General features: G+C 43.3%; 1 protein-coding gene across 2 annotated transcripts in view; it reads left to right on the top strand.

Moving 5' to 3' along the window:
* Nucleotides 1-7296, top strand: part of LOC138511375 (uncharacterized) — a 116311-nt gene extending 109015 nt beyond the window's left edge. Inside the window, exons 2-3 of one of the 2 annotated variants that reach the window (XR_011280611.1) lie at nucleotides 547-6878; nucleotides 6965-7296. Coding sequence is in view for 1 of the 2 variants with exons in the window: in XM_069626998.1 (XP_069483099.1) it covers nucleotides 4180-5262 (1083 nt within the window). In the remaining variant the exon portion in view is untranslated. Of the gene's footprint in view, nucleotides 1-546 lie in introns of both variants that reach the window. The other variant, XM_069626998.1, reaches the window with a different exon arrangement.
* Nucleotides 7297-25359: the final 18063 nt, after the last annotated feature.

Genomic DNA, 25359 nt, shown 5'->3' with positions numbered 1-25359 from the left:
AGTTTCCCTCTCCCCTGTATATTAAAGGTTCCCCTTCTGTGGGACGCCCTCACACAGAGGCCCGACCAGAACGTGTATATAAGTGTATGTCAGTAATAGAATAATTGTGTTGCACATCTCGACAATGTATTCACTTCGCATTAGGTAATTGCTTGATTTTATACCCCTGGCATGGGATGTTGTAACCAAGGCCCTTTGCTAAGGTTCGTGCAATGTCACATGGTACGCCACCATGTGACTCACCCAATAAAGGGCCGAGCGGCTTCCCACGCGGCAGTTATTCCCATAGAACTCCTGCCTTTGTGTTTTGTTACAGACCTGTGGCTGAGGTCCTGCCGTGCAGACCCCCTCAGAAGGGAGCATGGCACCCCCAGTCCCCACAACACCTTGTTGCTACATTTCTCCTGGTTCTCCTTGGTCATTCAAAGTAAAGGTTGTTCTCTTAGGTATGTGTTCTCTAACATCTACACATCCAATAATTTGTTTTTCATGTACGCCTGCTGCAACTTTACCAGTCACTCTTTAATTATGTATTACCTTTTTCAGGAAATATTCCACAGGGAATCGCAGTGGAATTTTGGCTGCCGCCTTGCCACACCACAATGGCACTTTACTTCCTGCAGCGTGTAGACATCTTACTCGTATCACCAGATGTGGACTGGAATGCCGAGACAGAATAAATGTTGGTGGAGCAGTATATTTTTCATCACTGGTGAAAATTGACGAATGAGAGCCAAAGTGATTTGCCAGGGATCCCACTTTGTGGTCAAGTGGGGAAACGAGATTTGAAACCCAAGTCTCTTGGTTCCAAAGCCTCTACATAGACATTGGTCAATTACTTTTTATGAAGCGTCAGAGCTGAGTTCACTTCCGTGAAGCAGTCATAAGGAAGAACGATGTCATTATTACAGTGAAAATGGAAACTCTTGAGGAGTTCGAACACAACTAATTTCCTTGTGTGAAATGTCCATACATTTTTAGCATTCCCGCCGCTTGCTGCACTGTGTGCTGCTTTCCACAAATAACCGCTTTTCTTTCAAGCTTTTCAACTCTCACGTCGTTTCTCACGTCCCTAAATCTTAGAAAATGGAGAGAGAAAGGAGGAGAGAATAGGTCTTGAAAATTTGCATCATAATATTTCATGGAATGATTTAAACCGTGAAACTGACACTTATCGCCTTCAAACTGTGCAAACCTCTGTTACAACGCGCATGGAAATCAGATTGTCTCCCTTTATTAAAGATATTGTCAGTATTAATGGAATGTCAGAAGTCAGAAAAAGAAAAGTTGCATTCAGGAATTGGCCGCCTGTCCAGCAGGAGTTGGCTTGTAAAAGGGTTGTAAATATGATAAACTCATAAAAGGCCAATAAACCGATTTGCTTTTCTTTTTTTGACGGCCAGGTTACATCAAACAGAAGGAAGTCAACGCTGGCTATCTAATCTCTAGGCGGCCTGACACTTTACTGGAAGGAGATGTTGCAAGATGCGCCAAAGGGCACTTCCTGCAACACTGGGTACTATCATGCATCATGGTTTAAACAACCGAACAGACCTGTCGCATTCTGTTGCTAGGTATTTTCTTAGGTGTGAGTCTAAAGGGCGACCCTGGGGGGAACGCAAAGCGTTTCCCCAGGGGTGATTTTTGGCGCGGCACAGGCCAGCGAGCTGGCCTGCGCATAGAGAGCCCTCCAGGGTATTTAAGGGGTCAGGGAAGGTTCTGGGGCAGGTGACGGTTGGGACGCAAGTGTGACCCAGTCGCCTGCTCCCGTGCCTTATCTGCTGTGGGCCGCGTAGTTGAAGAGTTGTAGGTGAGGCAAGGTTAGGATAGTTTATTAGGAGGGCGGATAGGTTTATCACAGTTTAGTTTTTTTTTTTAAAAAAAGGGAAAATTAGTCGGAGGTGCCGTACATAAGGCACCTCCTCTTACCATTGGGGTGCGGTTTTAGCTGCGTGGGCTAGCGAGGGGGGGGGCGTGGGTGTAGGGAGTGCAGCTGCTCGAGCGGGTTTCAGCCCGCGAGTGCTGGTTTCACTGCCCGCTCCGGGTTTCCAAGCAGTTTTTCTGTGAGGGATGTTGTGGCCGAGCGCGTAGTTAACGCGGCATGAAACCAGAGGACGGTGCCCAGTGGAGTACTGTGGTGCCTAGGTTGGGGCCGTAGGTGGCGGTGCTATCCCCTTAAAGGGGACATACGTGTGCGAGGTGAATTAGCTCACTGGGCATTTCGGTGTCGGTTACACGGCTCCATTTGTCTGTTTGTTCTGTACACTGTACAGGTGGTAGGTAGGTGTTCAAGGAGTATTTATGTGGGCCAAGCAGTTTTAAAGGCCCCAACCTTTTCAGTTTATTTATTATTTATTAAGGAGGGCATTATAAATATATATATATATATTATTGTTATTTTATATTTTTAACTTATGATCTCCAATAAAAAAAATGTTAGCCTTTTGTTTTACATTTCAGTTATTGGCATTACAGAGGAGATTGGCCAGCTTTTCTGCTCTTTGGTACGGCCACGCTGTACACGATATACAGATCTGGTCTTCAGCTAGTTAGCTTTAGGGAAAGATAATGATTATCTAGTTATGATGTGAATTCTGGTGATACATCAGTGACACTACTCAGTCCACTTTAACAGTCCTGAATCACATGAAAAATAAAACGTGTTAATGTGTTACATGCAAATTGGGTGCTCTCTTATGTACAGATCATATGCTGTGATTTGTTAAACGTGTGTTGTATCCACTACCGACAAGTGGTAGACCGGTGGGGTAGCCCGTGTCCCTGTGTTTCTAAACTGTTATATTCCCTCGTGACATAGGCCCCCCTTATCAAAAAAGAGGGCTCACACCCCCTATATATTGTAAACGTTTTAGGACAACCGTACGGTTGGTGGGTTCCACTAACTTACACAAGCAACCAATGGAGAATGTCAACTTAGTGTCATTTTCAGACGATCAGTATCGTCTATTTTTAGATAACTAGAACTAGAGACACTTGTTGCAAAAAAAGAAGAAATTAGTACGCACAGAGTCACATGGGCTACTCATGTTGGAATACCTGAAGGCAGGAGTAATCCCAGAAGGTCTTCAGGTGAAAAACATACCGCATGTGTTCATTGATAACCCCAAATTCCAAGTCAAATTCAGCAGAGTCAGCAATAAATGCTCTAGAGACTGGGTCCTCCTAATTATAGAAACAGTGGAAGAAGAAGGCAAGAAACAGACCGAAGAGCTCAAACAATTGGAAGACAAGATCAAAACAGATTCTATCATCCCAGACATCAAGAAACAGTTGGAACAAATAGAGGAAGAAATCAAGAAATTTAAGGAGTTCACATTAGATTTAAAAAAATGGAAACTCAAAAAGGATATCCAAAACTACAAAGAGGAGCGGACATATCCCTACCTAGTCCCAGGCTTTTACCAACAACAGAATAGCAGCAACATCAACAGGACAGGCGAAAATAATCCACAAAGACCATCAAGGAAGTTTGTATCATTCTCAAACTCGTCCAACAGTAGCGGGTCGGGGTACCCACCAAGAGGCCCCTCCACATCGACAAAATCAAGAGGACAACAACAGTTTTTTCAGGGGCGAGGCAAAAGAGGCAGACCGAGACAACAAGGCTACCACGGGATGCAGGCTCGGCTGTGGACGGCACAACCCCAGCAAACTTGCTGATCCCAATTTTCAATTTAAGCAATTACTGCCTGACTCCAGAAGACACAGAAGTTCTCAATAAAGGACTGAGTTTCGTTCCCAAAAGCAAAGCAGACCGCTTAAACACCGAGGTCGAAATGAGAAAGTTTTTTCGATTGATACGGTTACGGTACTTCTTCCGTAACTCTACAGGGGATAAAGACAAAGACCGTACCACGACAGGATTGAAACCAAAACGTCACGCCTATCGCAACTATGGTTTTCCCGGAGATGCTTACCTTTGAGAATAGAATCTTGAGAGAAGCGGAAAGCGTCTTCAAAACCAAAAACCATTACACAGACAATCTTAGACAGAAAGGAAAGCCTTGAAGAACCTTGAAACCAATGATCTCTTCCTAGTAAAACCAGCCGATAAGGGAGGCGGTATAGTCCTCTGGGGCAGAGAGTTATATGATGAAGAAACCCTTAAACAACTAAGTGATACGCGCTTCTACAAAAAAACTGGACAATAACCCCACAATGCGCCTGGCAGAAGAAATCAAAAGCCTTATGCTCTACGCCAACACACAAGGATGGATCGATGAGGACGACAAAGCATTCCTCACCAGAGAACACCCAGTCATACCAGCATTTTACTGCATCCCCAAAATCCACAAGAATTCAGTAAAACCACTGGGAAGACCAATAGTTTCCGCCATAGGGTCAATGCTGGAGCCTTTGTCCATATATACAGATGTCTTCGTCCGACCATGCGTCAGGAAAATGAAATCCTTCATCCAGGACAGGACAGTCATGATTCACCATCTTAACATCCAGACATCACAACAGAACATACTTGTCACGTTTGATGTCGAAGCGCTGTACACAAGTATACCGCAAACTAAATGCATAAACATACTGAAAAAATATCTGGATAAACGGTCAGATGGATCTACACCTAACTCATTCATCCAAGAATGCATCTGCCTGGCTCTAACAGAGTACTACTTCATATACCAGGGGCAATTCTATCAGCAAATTAGAGATACCAGCATGGGATCGACATTCGCACCAGATATCGTGAATCTCTACTTGGACAACCTGGAAAACCTTTTCATATACAATGACAACAACAAATACAGGAACCATTTGGCAGGATGGGTGAGATACATTGATGACATTTTAACCATCTGGAGAGGAAGCATCGCGGAACTGCATGATTTTCACACATGGCTCAACAGTGTGGACACATGCATTCATTTTACGATGCACTATGACACCAACAACCTAGCATTCCTGGACCTTAACATTCTCAGAACAGGTGATGGGACGATTACAACAACTCTATATCGAAAACCCACAATCAAAAACACATTACTGAATTTCTCCAGCTTTCACCCGCAAGCCCTGAAGGAAAATTTACCATTCGGGCAGTTCCTCAGAATAAGAAGGAACTGCACCACTTTACCGGAGTACGACCGGCACGGGAAAGACCGAGAAAACTGCCTGAAAACTAGGGGATACCCAGCAGCAATCATCAGAAAAGCACGAAAAACGGCGAGAAGCACAAACAGAACATACTGCCTAACTAAACGGGCTAGAGTAGAACCAAAGAAAAGATGACATGCGTCACCACTTTCTCACCGGTCAGCAACGCGATCAGAAAGACTATCCTGACGAACTGGCATTTGCTACAGGCACCTTTTCACCAGAAACACCACAGTTTGCATTCAAAAGAAGTAGAAATCTGAAAGACCACCTGGTACATACGTACCCAACAGAGAAACCCAAAACAACACTCCAACCCACACTCTGGCATCTCCCACCCGTAGTTGGACATTACCGCTGTGGTAAGTGTTCAGTATGCCACCTCACACAAGATCAGAAGGAAGTTTCCCTCAACTGCATCATTTGGAAGTACAGAACATTCTCAAATTGCCTGACCAAGTGGAGCATTTACATGATTAAATGCCCGTGCAACCTATTATACATAGGTAAAAGTAAACGTGAAGTTAGGCAAAGAATCTGCAAACACAGATCATGCCTCAAAAACACAATAGAAGACAAACCAATGGTGGCTCACTTCGTCCAAAAGAAACACAAACACACAGAATTGAGATGGTGCGTGATCCAAACCATTAATGCCAAAGCCAGAGGGGGAGACAGAGATTTAGAACTGAGAAAATTAGAGCAAAAATGGATACACCTTTTAGATACAGTAAAAAACGGTTTAAATGTTGCCATTGAGCGGAACCTGTTTTTCTGAAATAAGACCCTAATATGATAAGAATCAGAGAAAGATGGGTCTATAATTTGTCAAATATAATGTAACAATGAATACAATAGCTAAAGAATGTTAACTGCCAGTCATGCATGCATTATAATTGGATGTGATTACTAAATTGATCGTAATGACATGCTGTCTCCCCCTTTGCAACCAAGACACTGGTGCCGTACACATGTACATAAAACTGCATTAAGTAACCAGTCAGTTTTTGCCAGTATAGCCAGCCCCCTCAACTTGAGAGGATGAGACACGTTTCGCGCCCACATCCTAAAACATAGGATGAGCGTAGATTGAGACAATACCATTCCTGATAGCAACACTTATCTCTCGCGCATGCGTGAAATATCCACGGTCGCATAGATACGAACAACGCGCCCATAAGCAGTCTATACGCATGCGCGCAGCTCCAGTCACCATCTCAGACACGGCCATTAGCAGCAGCGAGCAGACGCAGGTAAGTCTGCAGCACCGCACTAGAGCGGTTCTCCTCGGTGCATGACATAGGCGCCAAGCCGCGATAATAGGGATCATGATGTGAACCGAGGACTTCACAACAATATAGTTAAGCAGCAATCTAGCATTGCACAAGCAGGGTGTTAACCTGATCCCAGTCACTGATTCAAAGTAATTTTCACCACCACCGCCAGAAATGGCGTTTTCATGGAAAAAAGTCTATTTGATGTACATATAAGTGAGTTGCATCACATTTAAAAATAAAATCTCACAACCACCGCCAGAAATGGCCTTTCACAAATCAATAAGTCTAAGTGATGTGTATAGAAGTAATTCACATCATAACTAGATAATCATTATCTTTCCCTACAGCTAACTAGCTGAAGACCAGATCCCAGTCATACAGGATCCAATAATTCAAGGCGCACAGAAGGCCCCCATAGGCGAAGTACCCGAGAGATCTTCTCCATACCTGTGACACTGGAAAGCAATGGCTCAGGTAGGCTTGTTTACGGCACACACTTCAGGCACCACTGTTCCTGTAGAGAGATATCCAAGTTCTGATTTTAACTTTTTTACCTTTAGATGTTCCATTCTGGGGATACATCATTGACACTACTCAGTCCACTTCAACAGTCCTGAAGACGGCACTAGAATACCAACAACCCACTACGTGCCAGAAACACCATTTAGTGTCGACTAGACAGACGTTTGGTTATCAAAACCACATTCTAAGTCACTAATTGTACTAACCCACACTGTGCTAAAACGAAATGCAAATAGTGATTGTATAAGTTTTTGGAATATGCTTTAAGTAGTGTATATTCCCGGCAACTATGGGCATGAAAAAGGTAATGACAATGGCCCTGTTAGGCCATTTTTAAATCACATGAAAAATAAAATGTGTTAATGTGTTACATGCAAATTGGGTGCTCTCTTATGTATAGATCATATGCTGTGATTTGTTAAACGTGTGTTGTATCCACTACCGGCAAGTGGTAGACAGGTGGGATAGCCTGTGTCCCTGTGTTTCTAAAATGGCCATTTTGGAGCCAGGCCACCTATTTGTGCCATGACACATCTGCACATCTCACAAAAAGTCCATCAGGAGTATCTAGGGCCTTTGGAAAATGACTACAGACCCAAGTACACTGTACTGGAAGGTACATTATGTACTTGTTACACGTTGCAGAAAAGTTGCAACATGGGAAAAGGACTAAGGGAAACAAAGGCTCCCAGTACTGACTGTCTTAAGGGCATGTCAGGTTCCCCCCAAAAAAGTGAGTGACCCCTTACATCTGGGGTCCGCCTTCACATGGTCAGTTGCTCCACAAGCAAAACAAGATCCACTGGGTCAGTTTACATAGGGAGGCTTACTATAACCAACGTTCTGTTTTGGAGGTTGACCTCCACTACCCTGTGAGTTCTCTTGTGACGGACACTTATTTTTCTTTTTGTGGCCCTTCTGGGAGGAAGATTGATCAGATTCCCTGCCCTCCTTATCTTTGGACTTTTTCCCCTCCTCCTGCTTACCAGGATGAGTCTTGTCCTTATGGGACACTCTATGTGACATCCACAAATATGCTGCTATGGCAAGCTTCTTAGGATCTATCTCCTTTGAATCTGCCAAATGCTGCTTAAGCTCAGGGGAACAAGATGCAAAAATATGTTCAAGCATGACAAGACATATCATACCTTCAAAAGTGGAGACCTTATAACCTTCAACCCAGCCAGTAAAGTTTTTAAGGATTCAGTTACATAAGACACCCAAGTACCACCTTCTTTCTTTTTGTACTCTCTGAATCTCTTTAGGTATTGGGCAGGAGTCTTTTCGAACTTTAAGATGAGAATTTGCTTCAACATTGAAAAATCTGCTCTCTCAGCTTTTGACATTTCCATAATGGTACTGCAGCCAGAAAGGGGCAGTCTGCTAAGTAACCAGGCAATTTTATCAGCATTGTCAACCTGTTGAACTTCACATGTATACTCAAAAGTATTCAGCCAGTCCATAATATCATTCTTTTCATCATACATACTGAACAGATCTTTAGGAAACCGAGGATGAGAGAAGGACCCAGACCCATGTCCAGGACCCTTAGATACACTGGAAACTTGAAGCTTGGCCAGTTCCAACGGGTGATCCCTGTCCTTCTGTTTTTCTGCCTTCTCTATCTTCGGCTTGGCCATGTTAAATTCAAGCTCCTTCTGCCTAAACAGCAGTTCTTGCTTCTTGAATTCAAGCATGGCCTCGGCATCAGCACTGGCAGAGGAAACATTGGACATCATATCATCTAAATCCTCATGGGTCCCATTGATAAGTGCAGCAACAGACGTGTCAGTTCTGCCAGTGAGAGCAGCCCCACCACCTTCTACTCTTTCCTCAGGGGCTATGGCACTGAGTTGTGACTCTTGCCATTCCATGATTCTTTGACTCATTTCCATTTTTGTGCCTTGAGCAGGTAAACCCCTCTCAGCACACATCTTTCTTAATGTTTCAGATTTAGAAGCATTTAAGGTTAACAAGGTAATTGTTTCCAAACTGTTAGATAGGTCTATGGCCTTTTTTCAGTTATGTTACAACAATTCACTATGTGTCCTGGGTAGAAATAACTTGAAATGCCTTTACTAGTGTGCAACACTGGATATCTTCAGTCCTATCCCACCGCTGTACACCAATGTGTTAAGATGGATTTCTGAACTCTGACCTGGTGGGCAGAGGTTCAGAAGGCCAGCCTAGTTTCTTGGAACAGGGTAACCTCTGTACAAGCCAGACCAATCAAGGTAGCTATGGCAGGCGATCAAGACTAAGGGGGTCATTACGAGTTGGGCAGTAAGGGCTAACAGTCACCGGTAATGATGCCGGTGCCGGTAAACCCTTACCGCCCTATTCCGAGGTCCCTTAGCGGGTCCCAGCAGGAACGGCTGGTCTGACCAACCGTTCTCTGCGGGTCCCGTTAAGGGACCTTGGAGCTAATAACGGGCCCGCAATTTGCAGGCCCGTTATTAGTGCCTTCCCCATTCCCATTGATCCCTATGGGGGTTCAAATGAGAATGGTAAATTGAATGGAGACTTACCGGGTCTGCCTAGGTCAGAATGTCCCAGTAAGTCCCCATTCAGTAGACCGGACCCGTACCCGGGTATGGAGGCAGCCATGGCGCTATTAGCGCCATGGCTGCCTCCAAACTCGTAATGACCTCCTAAATCTAATCCCTAAGAAGAGAGGAGCCTTGTGCGCAATAGTACATGCAATGCAAGCGCACCCGGTTGTTCCAATGGCCAAAACGGGGTCTCTTTAGGGGTCTCTAGCAGCTCAGGAAGGTGGATGAGGCGATGAAGAATAAGTTCCCACTATTCAGGTAGGACCTCCACTTGAAGGCAGAGGCAGTTCCAGAGTGCGGGATGGAGTCGCTAGTTCGCACTAGCAGTGGAAAGGGGAGGGACCCTCAGGGGCCACTCGTGCATAAAAAGGGGCCCTGGCGTTAGCGGTCACCAGTTAGTGTTGGAAGTACTCACTGGTCCCAGGCGCTCTTGGGCCCAAACTTCACCAGTTCAGTCCACTTTGCTTGTAGGTTCGAACGCGACAAAAAGGACGACTCTGCGGCTTTCAGTTCCAGTGAGGACAGTGGCGATTTCTCCGCTCCGGGTGGATTAATCGACCTGGTTTCACTGCAGCAGGCTTCAGGGCAAGAGGGTCACAAATGCAGCACACTTGCAAAGGTTATTGCCCCGGCAGGGCAACACGATAACAGCGTATGTTCCGGGCCTGGCGCACTCATCTCACTTCAGACCTGGGAATGCCAAGTGTACGAGATTTCATGTGAGGGTGCCATGGACACAGAGTTAGCAGTATACCAAGATTCGAGGGCCTCCTCGAAACAGTGGCGGTGACAGAGCAAAGCAACTGGGTAAGCTGGTCAGTCCACTGGTTGGCCCAGGGACACTTCAGAGAAAGCTTACTTGCAGGTTTTGATGAAGGTGCCGAGAATAGTTGGTCCCAATATTCCAATGGGTCAATGCGTCTTCGCAGACCTTCTAGGACGACCAGATGCAGAGGGCTCCCACAGGATAACAGCGGGCTCAGGGTACCAAACCTTCCAGCGGGTCACCATCGGTTCCTCGAATCAGCTTCGTAGTTTCAGGATACTTGAATCCTAGCCTTCATTCAATGAGAACTCCAGAGATCGACATGGTATGGGTGTTTTCTGCCTCCTCTTATCCAAAGTTCCCTTCGCGCTAAAATGGAGAGGACCCAATGGGAGATCTGCTCACAAACACACACTCCATATGTGGACCAATCATGGACCACGGTGGTCCCAGTCATTCACTGCACTCCAGACTCTGGCACCCAGGATGTGTATTGGGGACAGACACCCCAGCCCACATCCTTGAAGCACACACACAAGGCATGCAGGAGCCCGCGAAAGCTTGGCATTTTGCAGGAAACTTCATGTCCAAATAAGGACTGCCTCGGGTTGACTCGACCTGGGGAAGGTGAAGGGACAAAATGGCCAATGGACAGGACAACGAACCTCGTGGCATGGCCATTTTGGAGCCAGGCAACCTATTTGTGCCAAACGGGGTTAACGTGGTTAACATGGCAGAAAAGGGTTAAAAATAATGTGAAAAGATAGCTGCCACCAGCCCTGTCCATGACACATCTGCACATCTCACAAAACGTCCATCAGGAGTATCTAGGGCCTTTGGAAAATGACTACAGACCCAAGTACACTGTACTGGAAGGTACATTGTGTACTTGTTACATGTTGCAGAAAAGTTGCAACATGGGAAAAGGACTAAGGGAAACAAATTCTCCTAGTACTGACTGTTTTAAGGGCATGTCAGTTTCAGCATAAAAAGTGAGCAAAAGCCCAGAGGAGTGCAGCTGAAGGCTGTGCTTCTCTATCAAAGTCAGTCTATGGTGTCTAAACAGCAGCAAAAAGTTTGGGGGTGTACACATGGAGGTAAAATTACATACAATTATGAAATCTTCCTTAACAGTGTCCACTTCCCACCAAAACTCGATTAGGACCAAACCAACAGGTAAGAGGGTTTGATGGTCTGACATACTGGTAAAGCTTAGGTGGAGGGGTAACACCTCCCTGCATTGTTTTACAGTCAAGGACTCCATTGCAGTAGGGTGTCTATTGGGTAATGACCACCCTGATCAAGACATAGTCAAAGCAGTCACTGGAGCCCGAGCTCTGAGAGCAGAACAGGAGGATGTGCTTGAGGGCCGAGGCCCAGAGGTTTCCTCTGCTGGAGAGTGTGAGAGACCAGTCTCACTGATAGCTCCCAGTCAAAACCTAAAGTCCCCTGAGGCCCCCATTCTTGCCAGAGAGGGCTAAGCAGCCATTGAGGTGGCTATGGATTTGGTACGGGTTTCAGTGATCCCAGGATTGCCTATGGGTGTAGAGGGGAAACCTGTAATGGCGGACAGGGACATTTCAGACCTGAAGGACCTGCCAGAGCTGGAAGAGTTGTCTTCAGCTCAATACCCAGATCAGGTTTGCTTTTGCTAGGAACTGAAGGACTATCCCACTCCAACAAGTCTGTTCAGGCAGAGGAGCAGGTGCGCGGCAGAGGCAGGGTCCTGAGCCACTACTAAAAGGGAAAATGATGCAGAGTGAAAGCCCTCGCCTATTCCAAAACCAAGTACCGGTGCACGGCAAAAGCTCTGACAACCACAAACACATGGAGTACAACATTTCTGAGACAGGGCAAAGCCACAAGTTGGTTGTTCACCCAAGTTTCAGGAGTTTCCTTCTAGACCTGGCTCCTGACATGCCTGCTGGTCTGCTAGTTGTGACTGGGACATCTGACAGCTTGTCAGATCATTTTTACAGGAGAGGCACGCCAGACCCCATTAAATCCACTATGTGTGGATGGGTGGTCTTGTCAGAGAAGTGGTCACTTCTCTCAGGTGGGATCCCCCCAAGATGTCAAAGCTGACAGGGCACATCATGTCATATGTGTGGCTGTGAAGGCACCACAGACAAATCAGTAGGCCTGTGCCTGCCAAACCACTTTTTAGCACTGTAGGGCCACAGTTCTAGAACTCCCACATTATGGGCAGGGAAATAAATGCTGGAAAGGCACCTGTAAAACTGTAATTGGAGTAGAGTCAGTGCGCAGCTGAGCTTAGAGGTTACTGAGAAGCCCATTACCTACCTTCACAGGCAGCTTGTGGGGTCAGAGAAAAAGAGGGCCATGATTGAGGAGGTCAGAGAAAAACAGGGCCATGATTGAGGAGAATGCAGAGCGTGAGCATTGGGCCATCTCTCTACGGGGGGTTAAATGGCCATGCTGCCTAGGTCTAGATCTCAAGAAGCAAGTGCAGATGGCAACAGGTTATTTTCTCACTTTAAGGGTGAGCCTGATCTTTAGAAGACTGGTTCTCAGCCTTTTTGGCTGGGGGCGTGTGAGGAATTGCCATCTGGAAATGGTGTAGAAGCATTGACTTTTTTTGATGGTAATTAATCAATAAAATGATGCAGTTAATTACATCTCTGAAAGGCTGATCTGCCAATCAGATGCCCCTTTTATAAGCACACTTCCAAAAGCATAGTGTAGAAAAGAGAGTTTAAAGAGAGGAATAAGCCTGCAAGAAGACTGGCAATGGTTGGCAAGCTCTCTAGCAGAAAATGGACTACGTCAATAGCAAAATAAGGAAGAACAAACAAACTTGGACGTGGTGATTTCATGGAACACAAACACCTAATGTACAAACAAAACCACGAATTTAACACCGCCGTGATAATCTGTCTGCAAGAGACATGGTTACGTGATCTACCACTATGCAGGAAATTCGATATTTGTATTAATCCAGCGAAAAAAGGCTGCTGGTCTTATCACTTTGGTAAGGAAAGGAAGAGGATGGCGAATAATAGATAAAGGTAACCCAAATAGTTACATGTAATGGGCACTAATACAAAATAAAAGCACCAATGACATTGAAGAAACATCAAGTACACTGGTGATAAATGCATACTGGAACCCAATAGGAATAACTACAGACAACTTTTTAGAAACAATTACAGAAATAATGGTGTCCAGATTGGTAGAGAATCTGCAAACAAGGATTATTATTTGTGGGGACCTTAACATAAGGTGTTTGAATTCAAATGGCACGACACGCCTGGAGCAATTAAGTATGGGCAACTCAAACGCAGCAAGATGGGTGCAAATGGCAAACGGACATAACCTACATATGTTAAATGGACAAACAATGGGAGATATACCCGGAGCATATACTTGGGTCAAATGGAATAGCGAATTCGACAATAGACTACATCTGGGTATCCTCGGCAGTATTGAGTGAAACAAAAAGCTTTAAAGTAGTGGAACAAGATGACAGTGACCATAATCTGTTAAAAATGAAACTGTGGAGAGGGGAAAAAAAGAAAAGACACAAGGGAAAGGAAATACAAATAAACTGGAACTGAATCCGACTACCAACCTCCTACGGCTGCAAAGAAGGACGTAATGATACTAAAAGGCCAACTTAACAAGGAGGGAAACAAGTTGATAGGACAGCTAAACTATGAAACATTGCTGGAGATGTACGTGGTAAAGAAGACAGGTCTAAAACAAGATGCCATAATCCCCATATATAACCACAGCATCCAACTGGTGGAAAGAAGAAAACAACTAAGAAAGGAAATAAGAGAAATAAAGAAAAGTAAAAATGATCCACATGAAGAAAAACAAAGAGAAATAAAGAAAAGACAAAGACAGTATAAAAACTGGCTAGTCAAATTTAGATATAGAAGAGAGCACAAGAACAAGGGGAGGCAATGATGAAGACACTGTGGAACACAAACACAAGAGAATCTTGGGACTTAATTAATAACTGTACATCAAACCAGCAAAAGAGACTAATTGGTGGCGTCTTCAAACAAGAGTGGGTAAAGCATTATACTCAAGTGTTTGCAGTACAGAAAGAGGATTTAGGGCCTCATTACAACATAGGCGCTCCCGTATTGAAGGGTACCGGTACAGGACCGGCACCCTTCATTACGGGAGCACCTATTACGAGGTTCCCTTGTGGGACCCGGAACAGATGTCTGGTAAAACCAGACATCTTTTCTGGGTCCCTCGAGGGGGCCAAGGAGCTAATAACAGGCCTATTATTAACGGGCCCGTTATTAGCGCCATCCCCATTCCCATTGAGCCCTGAGGGGGATCAAATGGGAATGAGGAATAGTTCTGTGCATGAGGAATTACCGGGTCCTCCAAGGTCGGAATGACCCGGTAATTCCTCATTCACAGATCCTGGTATTGGAGCCCAGTATGGAGGCAGCCATGGCGCTAATAGCACCATGGATACCGCCATACTCGTAATGAAGCCCTTAGACCTGACCGAAGCGATCACAGACCATACTTGGAAGGTAATGATGGATGAAAAGGAACTAGAAAGCGCAATTAGGAAATTGAAAGACTCATCCGCAGCAGGACCAGATGGCCTATCAAACATTCATTTGAAAAAGGACACAAGAACATGGGCGATAATAATAAACAAACTGTTAAAAATTAATGTAACACAAAGGAACATTCCGGAAATTTGGAATAAGAGTATTACCGTACCAATATACAAAAAAGGACAGCGAGACAACCCCAATATTTATCTCTATTAGCAACAACTGGAAAGTTATTTGCGGCAGATCTTCAAAAGAACCTAACAAGTTGGGCAGAAAAGAACAACATCATAGATCCCCGACAATCTGGGTTCACGAAGAGAACCAGCACTGCCCTAAACCTCTTTATCTTGATAATGCTAAAAACAAATGCATTGGAGTTAAAAAGGGAATTGCAATTGGCATTCATTGACATAAGTCAAGCTTTTGACACTGTAAATAGGAGGATGCTGTGGAAAAAATTTAAAAAAGTGGAAATGTCCAAAAGAGCTACTGAAGCCAATAAGGGTGATACATCAAAACACGTCAAAGCAAACTCGACTAAGCAAAGAAGGAAAATTGACATCTAAAGTTGAAATCAGAAAGGGTGTAAAACAAGGCTGTCCCCTAGCAGCAACCCTATTTAAATTATATATTGCGGATTTGCCGAACATAACAACCAACACAAGACACTTCGCACCAAAACTGAACGAGCAGGAAGTGGAATTAATTTGCTATGTTGACGATATAGTTATAATGGACGAAACGAGAATTGGCCTACAGTGGCTTCAAACAAACTTACAGAAATACATGAAAACAAACAACTTGGTGATAAACGTGGAACAATCTAGGATCATGACAGTGAGCGAAAGTAATAAAAAAACGATGAAAAAAAAATTTAAATGGGAAATTGGAGGAGAAGTCCTGGAATTAGTGTCCAAGATTAGATACCTAGAAGTGAGATTTAACATCTCAAGAGTGGAAAAAAACTGGGAAGACGAATTGTATGCGAAAGCCAAGAATCTAAGCTCGCAAGGTAGAGTAATAAGCGGAAGATTTGGGAAATTTTCTTTGGATCCAGTACGAATGTGCTACGTTCAGAAAGTGGTCCCTTCACCATCATACGGAAGTGAAGCAGGAGTCAACTTATCTCATGAAATCTGGCCCAAGTTAGAAAGTTGCTTCTGGAAAACACTACTACGACTACCAAGAAACACACCTATAGTAGCAATCAGATCGGAGCTTGGTTTAGAGTCTCTAGAAGCTACAATAAAATGGAAATCTCTGGGACTACTGAGAAAAATTAGTGAAGAAAAGCCGGCTGAAGGATATGAAATACTGGCAAAGAAAGGACAGGAAAAAAAGCTCCATATACTTACACCATTGGAAAAAGGAAAGGCACCAGATTCTATTAGAAATGGAATCCTCAGAGGATGAGTTGATAACGAACCCCAATTGTGTAAAGGAAAACTTTTAAGAAAAGACTGGATTTTAACAAGAGAAGCAAAAATGAAATTAAAAAACATTGGAAATATGGCAAAAGAACATCGGAAAAGAAACGTGTTACCCGAGTATCTGCAAAAATTCCCTTTCGAACTTCCATAGAGGAAAACTAATGAAAATTCGCTTAAGAGTTTATCCAACTAATTAGTGTAACATCAGAACAGGAAAAAGAGGGATCAATGGACGAAGCTGCAGATTCTGTCTAAGTAAAAACCAACAGGAAACACCATTCCATCTCCTAGTGAAATGCATCACAACAACAAAAGAGAGAAATCAAATGTTGAAAGGCCATATGACACCATTGGAACAAAGAAGCAATGAAGAACGGTGGGATTATTTTCTACAAGGAAATAATCATAGATTCACCTGTGCGGGAATACACTTTTTAGAGAAAATTCTTAAAGACTCAGAACCATAGCTTAAAACCAGCAAACTAGGTAAAAGAAGAAGGAAAGTAAGTTCTGTGACAATGTAAAACACTTTTTGTTTTTAAAGGAAGATAACAACAAGAAAAGGAAAAGAAAGTGTGATAAAAGTTTGCAAATGTAAACTAAATGTGCACAATAAAAATAAATTGTGTACAATTGTGCCCTGTTGCATCCACAGCCTGATCTGCTGCACCTGCTCTCCAGTGGCACAGAACAGGTTTAGAGATCACAGGTACCCATTTGACAGCTGCAGTGACATCCAAGTCTCTGCAGCACTGGGGCTGCATTTAAGATATGCACCACTGTTCCAAAACTCTATAATTATATTTCTCATCATCATTACAGCCACGGCAATTTGATATCAGACATGTCAGCCCTGTGTGTCCCACTCAGCAATGAATTTATTATGTGTTTTCTCCACATACATTTGCCCTTGCCACTGCTGGCAGGACTGTAGCCTTTGGGCTTGCCTCTCTTTGTTCCTTTGTGAGGGTAGGTAACTACCCTCCCCAGAAAGACAGTCACTTCACATGAGGCTGCCCTGGGAACAGGAATCACAGGGCACATCCAATCATAAAAGTCTTGGCCTAACACCAGAGTGCTGCATATCAAAAGGGCTTTGATCCGGTTGAAAAGGGAAGAGGTGGGGTGGGGTGTGTGTAGACAGGGGAGCTCCTTGCAGAAAGAGGAAGGTTCCACCATCTTGCTTTTCTCTGCCACTATCCTTTGTTCCTGTCCCCTTTACTTCCTGTTGCACAAAGCATAAAAGGTGTGATGCCTAGTCCACTGATTCCCAGAATGGGGATTGAACAGCTAAAGAAGGCTAGGTTTAGTCCAATCACCTGTGGGCTTCTTCATTTAAAAGTGAGTGTCTCCAACACCTTCTTTGATTCTTCTATAGGCTTCAAACCTTGAAGAAGAATGTGTTTGGACCCTGTTGGGAAGGCAGTCCTTTCCAAAATCCTCTAGTTGTGAGGTGAAGAAAGCTAGTCCAAGTCAGAGGCAAACTCTTTACCCTAAGCATCCCCAGGGAAGATTGGGGGTGGCCTCCTACTTGAACAAGACCTGCATCCCTGCCAGCCACAGTGTTACTGAGGACCTCGCTGTGTTGAAGGACCCCTGCAGTTGTGTGCTACCTCTGCTGTATTTGGAAGCCCTAGAACAAAGGCCAATCTTGTCCTTGAGTTGCTGGAGGAGGACTCACAGCAACCAGAGGAGTGATCTGCTGCTGGAGCAAGACCTGCTTCTCTGCCAGCAACAGCAGTGCCCATGACCGCACCATACTGATGGACCCCTGCAGTCGTGTGCCAGTCTCCCCTATGTTTGGAAGCACAAGAAAAGGACTCTTGTTATCCCTGACCCCTTGGATTTATATATATTTTTTGAATAATTGTTTATTTATAATGCACTTACTATCCAGAGGTTTCTAAGAGCAGACCCAGGGATCGAACCTGTTTTGCACCACATCATCTTGCTTTCAAGGCGAGCGTGTTGCCCCTGAGCTATCCTCCACACCCCTGCCCCCCGAGTCTGGGATTCACAGCACCCTGAGGGCCAACACAGCCGGGATCCTAGATTTTTTTGCTGTTGCACTGTTTGGAGCTCTGTTCCGAGAACAGTTCATCACATTCGATCCAGCAGGTTCAGCCTTTTGCTCTCTCTCGATCTTCGCACAGCACTAAGAAGTCTGGTTTCGGTGCTGACGAACCACCAAGAACTGCAAAGAAGTTTCTATTGACTGCTAACTGCCCCCTTTGTCCATTTTTGGGCTATAATGACTGGTTATATCACTTTGAACCCTTTTTGCTTACATATCCTTTTTGAAGAACATTGTTGCTTTTGCGTGCCTTTCACCCCCGATTCATTACCCAGAGTACTGCATCTACTAGCTTTGCTTATTCTGTGTTCTCTGCTCAGGTGTTGGTGTGGTGTAGTGTTTTTCTAGTTAGTTGCTATTTTACATGGTGTATTTAATTAAAGTGTATATATTTGTATAGAATTCTTATTGGACATTCCTTTATTTTGGACTGTGATACTTCACTGTTTGGGTTGCTACTGAACCACATTCACACCCCTCTTAAGAGTATATCCTTCCCTTGGCCGACGTCACCACCAAAGGTGAAGGGGGTATATCTCTCTCGATTGTGGCTGTTTTACCTTTATGATTGTGTTGGCTCTTTGTTTGTGGAAGTGTGAGGACTGAGTGGGCATTTTAGCCTCTACCCATCCTTGTACTCCTGCAGCATGTATGTCATAGCGTGAATTGATAGAATTCCCTTCTAGTGAGTATTAGCCTGTGCTCTTCTTTGCTGTCAGAATAATGTGCTGATTAAGCCTGTTTAAGACTGTAGCAACAGGGTCGGATTGACCCCTCAGCCTTTCGGCCTGTGGCTGGGCTGAAATCGTCCCTGTGGAGTGAGGGTCGGTTTCTGGACATTCCTGGGCCAGTTTGGAAAAAAAAATATTGAATGCATATTTGTTCTATAAAAAAGAGCTTAAGTTTAAGTGCTATACAATAACATATTATCATTTGTCCTTGGAAGTCTGCTTGCATTCACAGTAATTTGACAATATGGATCTATACACACTGATATTAATGATACATTTGGTGATCTATTCTTGTATAAAATGTATATCACATTAGTGAAATCATAATAATATTTTTCGTAGTGTACTTAGGAACAATGCCATTTGATGCCACTTCCTGTTTTGTCAAGGGGTGAAAAGTCGTGTTTCATCGCTTCCTGGGATGTCACTTTGCGGTGGGGTCAAATGAAATCACTTTTGGTGATGTCATCAGAGGTCAAGGGTCATGAGGCGAGGGGTGGGCCACTTATTTTTGGGTGACCAGGACTATTTCTTGTCCCAGTACGACCCTGTGTAGCAATGTCCAGTGCTTACATGATAAGCACCTCTGAGGGCTGGCAACTGAATGGATGCTGAGAAGGCCCAAGCGACTCACACCATGCAAAAGGTTTTAGAGTGTAGAGGACTGCTTTTATCAATATCCTAAAAGAAAAGTAGTTATACATTTGGAGAATGGTTGCTGGAGGAGCATTCAGGGTTTGAATTCACATTAGTTTGCTTCTAGATTTTAGGTAAACCTTTGTTTGGCACTGTGAGATTCCTCTGCTTCAGAGCAGGGTGTGAGGTGATGTTAATATTTGAGTCTTTCTTTTTAGATCTGGCTCATGTAAGTGTCAGGTTCCACCTGTTTTAGAATATAGTTTATGCGGGTATGTTGTAAGTGAATGCTGTACTTTTATCTGCCATTTGTGTAGGACTAAATCTATGCTGGGGGATTCACCAGCAACTCATCTTCTATATGATCTAAGCGCTTCTCACATTATTCATTTAGTAATGAAAGATTGGGGTATGCTGGTTTTGTTGGCACTTAATGAACATTTCTAGACTGCTGCTCTTAGTCGGTGCCTCAAGGTATCCCCATACCTTATAGCAGACACATGTGACAAGCTGGCACCTCTGATTGGTCTGCACAATACATTTTTAACAAAATTCCCCATAAAGCGAGTAAAGAAAAGAAGGTCATAAAGGATTGGCATCGGGAGTCAGGGAAGGGAGACAGAACAGAAAAAAGAAATGTGTTTATCAATGATATACCATTTAACATTGATCTCTTGTTAGCACCTAAAAGACTGCACATCTTAAAGTCTTGATATTAGCTCACGATTTACTCCAAATTCACATTTCACTGAACCAATAAGTGCATATCCACGTCGCAGTCATAATGACCTAAGAATGTGTTCATGTAATTCTACAAGCCTCACCGTTAGGTTAGAATAACAGTGGAGATAGCACCATGTTTCACCTATTTGTCAGTACCATTACTGTGTCCAAATATAATATACAATTCAGCTCCTCACCTTATTTTTGAGTCAACCTACTGAGGGAATATTTCCCCCTCAATCTGAACAACCTGTCTCCTCCTCTTTTACCTAAGATGATGTTTTGCAAACCTATGAACTTCACAGCCCTCTTAGCATCCATTTGTTGTGAATTCTGCCAATGTGCTGCTAATGGGAATCTGAGATCTTGGCTCCCAATGGTGGCAATATGCACACAAATCTGCCTTCTTTGTTCTCTTATTGCACTCCCTATATAAATCTTTGTGCAAGTACATATAATTGCATATACCACACATTTAGATCTGCAGTTGATTGTGTCATTGATCTTGACTTTAAATTATTGTGTATTATAACATTTTTGGATATGATATTTGAATCGGCAAACCTGCATATTGTACAAGTCCTGCACTTGCAGAATCCAACTCTGGTTGGTTGTAACCAGCTGAAACTGGTACTCATCTGTATACTTGCATGACTAAATGGCTTTGAAAAATGGATCTCCAAAACAGCCGGATTGGAAAAAATAACAACTTTGTGTCTAAACAACAGAGTAATTCTAAAATGTAACCATGATGTAGACCAAGGTTAAGTCAATGGAGCAATTATTACAGTTCGTGGCTTCCAAACATATCCACATGACAACAACATTCGGTTTGTCAATATCTACTTTGACAAACTTGCAGAAGTTAAAGAAAATTGGCCACACAATAGCATGTTTCCTTCTATTCGAATACATGTATGTATGCAAAGAACAATTCTCTCCATCTCTTGCATATGCTGTCACTATTCGCAAATCGCAAGGTATAACCCTAGATCACGCATTGATTGATATTGGAGCACAGTCTTTAAAGAAGGTACGAGCTACGTAGCACTTTCATGTCTCTTTACACTCAATGGTCTATTCCTAGATGACTTTGATGTAAACAAAGTCAACGCTGATATTCCTTGCATCCTAGATAACAAAAGGCTATGTTCACTGTACACCCCATCTAGATATGTACCCTGTACCTCAAGAAATTAAAACTTTTAAAAGAAAACAAATACAAACAGAACCTATAACAGATCTCCCAACAATAATGCTAAAGAAACAATGACCAACTGCTTCTCCATCAAATAATACAACCACAAAACTGTCTACTACAAACTCAACTGCACATCCATCAGAAGACAAAGAAACAAATACATATTCTCAAAAAAGATCTGCAGGCCCATCAAACGATGCAGAGGCACAATTCTCTGGTCCATTTAAATTCAGCAACACAACTGGAGTACATCGCTATGCAAATGTACAATCAATGTCCACCAATTGTTCACAACATTTACTTAAACAGCTCAGACCAGTTGTGTTTGCAAATGCTCATCCATAATACAAATGCAACTAATAATCCTGATAACACTTAGTGTCTCAGGTATAAGGCAAGAATAGAACTTCTGTGCAGGAATGGTAACATTGACCATAAACACATAGGATGATCCACAAGAATTCCTAATGTACGTACTACAAGTACTGGAAACCAAAAACCTCCCTATGAATGAAATCTCCAGATTTCATACATGTGCAAACATACATGCACTCTCTGCAACTATGTTTCACAAGATGTTCATCCCTAATGAACGATTTATATATGCTGGACTGCCCTTGTGTGTGGGACAAAGACTGATATGCAAATGGATATTCCTCCTTTGTGAAAAGTACAGGGTGCTAAAAGTGATGGCTGCAGACTCTCACAGTGGGTAAAACCACAGAACAGGTTATCAAGCCATGTTCTTTCGAGATAGGGGTGCCTGCTAACCTTTTTTGCATTTTTGTAAGGAACTTGGGGTTGGTCACCCTAAGTTACCTGGGGGAACCCAGACATGGACCCCTTTCTCACTGTGCTCCGAGAGACACAGCTCCACCTCACTGATGAGGCCCAACAAGGCTAAAACACATGTATGGGGTTGCTGTTGGTACTCTTGTTCAAAGGAGGTTTGCCTGGCATTTAAGTGCTGGACTGCCCTTGTACAAATGGATATTCCTCCTTTGTGAAAAGTACAGTGAGCTAAAAGTGATGGCTGCAGACTCTCACAGTGGGTAAAACCACAGCACAGGTTATCATGCCATGTTCTTTCGAGAGAGAGGCACATACTAACCTTTTTTGCAGATTTATATATGTATGCATACCAAATTGGGAATCCATTCCATTTCACCAGCTTCTGCAGAATGCACATCATGGCATACTATGCCCTTTTTCAATTCAGGCAATCGTTCCAGTGCACAAATAACTCACATAGCCAATATGTCATATTAATTATTCTAAGGTACAATGCAGATGGTACCAAAAATAACTGTAAGCTCACTAGCTTTACGCACGGCCAAGTATCTCCTGGCAAGAAACCCTTCACGACAGTAGGCATAATATACCGCACTGGGGCCACAAACACTTCAGGTTACTATACTGCATATATCAACAAAAAGAATGGTTGTTTTGAATGCAACGACATCCCTGTTACTCCAAAACATAGGTTACTAGCAAATCTTACTTAATATTCCTTCAATCCAAATGTATTCACTAACCTGTGGCACAATGAACAGTTAGAATATGCCAACAGGTATCTAACTACATCGATAAAACTACAATACTACTTTTAAAAGTCAAAATAGTTAGAATAGGCCAACAGGTATCTAGCTACTTTAAACATTCCCCTAATTACAACACACTTCAAACAAACCTACTATCACACTTGCACTCACATAATTATAATAGTTTTTTTTTTAATCCTCTATGGATTTTTCCCAATGATTATTTAATGTCAATACAACAACAGTGTAGCACACACTCATGTTGTACCAAACATAGTACACATAATGTACTGTTTATGAGGGTCAAAAAAGTCAATGTAAATGTAACATTATATGCAATTAAAGCTTTAAAACTATCCTGCTTAACACATTTTTTTCCACAGAAAAAGAACCATAGATTCCGGCTTTATTACTGTATGCACCAAAAGAACCATACCAACTATAAACAAATCCATATTTTTTTTAATTATACTTGATTTAATTGCAAAACAAAGTACAATTTTTATAAGTTTGGAACGTCAGTATTGACTCTGCAGATTTCTTCCAAGTCATGTCCATCTTGGAGACTCTATGATGTATTCCTTCAGGAAGGTTATGCCGGTCCTTGGGTTTCTTGGCCCTTGGTTGTTCTAGTTAGGACCAATTCTTTGCAGAAGTTAACAACCGCTATCACTTAACTAGTTTTTTCTCCATTCATAAGTCTGTTCCACCATTCCTCTTCGTCATAATGTCTTAAGTTTTCAAAAAGCAGCCCAATGTCTGTCCCATGTTTCGTTGGTTCCGGCGCATGCTAAGAGCAAGTGTCTTAATGATTCTTCCTTGTCTGGGCATTTACAGAACACTTATTTGTTTCAGATTCTTTTCTTCGCGCCACTGTTTCATGTGTATTTATTAGGTTTAGGCGAATTCTGAGGACGTTTTGTCGCATTTTTTTGTCCGGGCATTTGGCCAGGTATGCTCTTGTTTGATTAATTTTGGCCAAGTCGAAAGGATAATTTGTTATCACTTTTGAGGTCGAGCTTCTTCCAATATTCGAATCCAATCACTCTCTAGTAGGCAGTTCTTGACTTTTGTGGGGTTGCTTTTCAGTTCCTCTCCCGAACTCCCTATCCAGTCTAGCAGGCGGATGTTGTTGGAGGCCCAGGACTCTAGCATCTTGCAGGTTCCTGCATCTAGTTCTTTTTTAATGATCTTCATTATCAAAAGTGGTGATAGAAGGATAACCTTTCTGTATAGCGTCAACCCGTTCCGGGCTACTATCGCCTTCAAGGACTGTAGGTTCAGTTCTCGTCTTATAAGGTTCATTGGTAGCGCCTGAGGGAAAGATAGGACCTGGCGCCAATACATTCCCTCTAGTTTATGCCATATGGCTTCCGGGAGGTTAGGCATGGCTTTGGTACCGTATGTTATGCTTGGTACTACCTTTGTTTTATAAAAGGTTAGGACCGATGTTAGAGAAAAGAGTCAATTGCTTTTGATTGTTCTGAGGCAGACTTTACTTTTTCAAGTAGACTTTCTTGTATTGGTGTTTCAGGCAAGGTGTTGTTTAGGATGATGCCCAAGTATCTGATGCGTTTCACCTCCAGCTCAGGGATTCTGATTTTTAGGAGGCTCTTTCAAATTACATTCTTTTTGTTTTGTCTTTATTCATCTGAAGATGGTTTTCTTTTAGGTAGGCCGACAAGTTGTTTAATTGTCTTTGTAAGCTGATGGCTGTCTGGTCCACCAAGATGATGTCATCAATGTACAGTAGTCTAGATATTTTGACGTTTCCGATACTTCGAGGAAAAGATCTTATTTCCAACTCTGAATTCATGTAGTCTGCTACGTATGCGTTATATACGGCCGGGGGCCAGCGGAAATCCCTGTTTCACTCCACGTTCTGTGCGGATGGGTTTAGATATGCGTCCTGCTCAGGGGCGTGGCCAACGAGCACAGCATGAGGACGTGATCCTCTAGTGCTCCCGGGGCCGACAGCCGTATCCTGCAAAATCCTGTGAATTTCAACTTTAACAATCCATGAAAATGGCACCTATCGATGGCAGACATCCTGCACAAAGGGTCACTGAAGTTTAGTGGCAAACAAGCATAAGAAACGGGAAATATACACAACAGAAAAAAGAGATAGCCGGCACCGTGATCGAAACAAGATGGCCGCTGAGTGCGATAGATAGGACAGAGCGAGCGCTGCTACCTACTGAGAAGGCGCCAGAGAAGGAAACATAC

This window comes from Ambystoma mexicanum, chromosome 6p (assembly GCF_040938575.1).
Source record: "Ambystoma mexicanum isolate Mex_15411 chromosome 6p, UKY_AmexF1_1, whole genome shotgun sequence".
Lineage (NCBI taxonomy): Eukaryota > Metazoa > Chordata > Amphibia > Caudata > Ambystomatidae > Ambystoma > Ambystoma mexicanum.
Note: the sequence above shows the minus strand (reverse complement) of the source record. Positions and strands in the feature narration are given on the sequence as shown.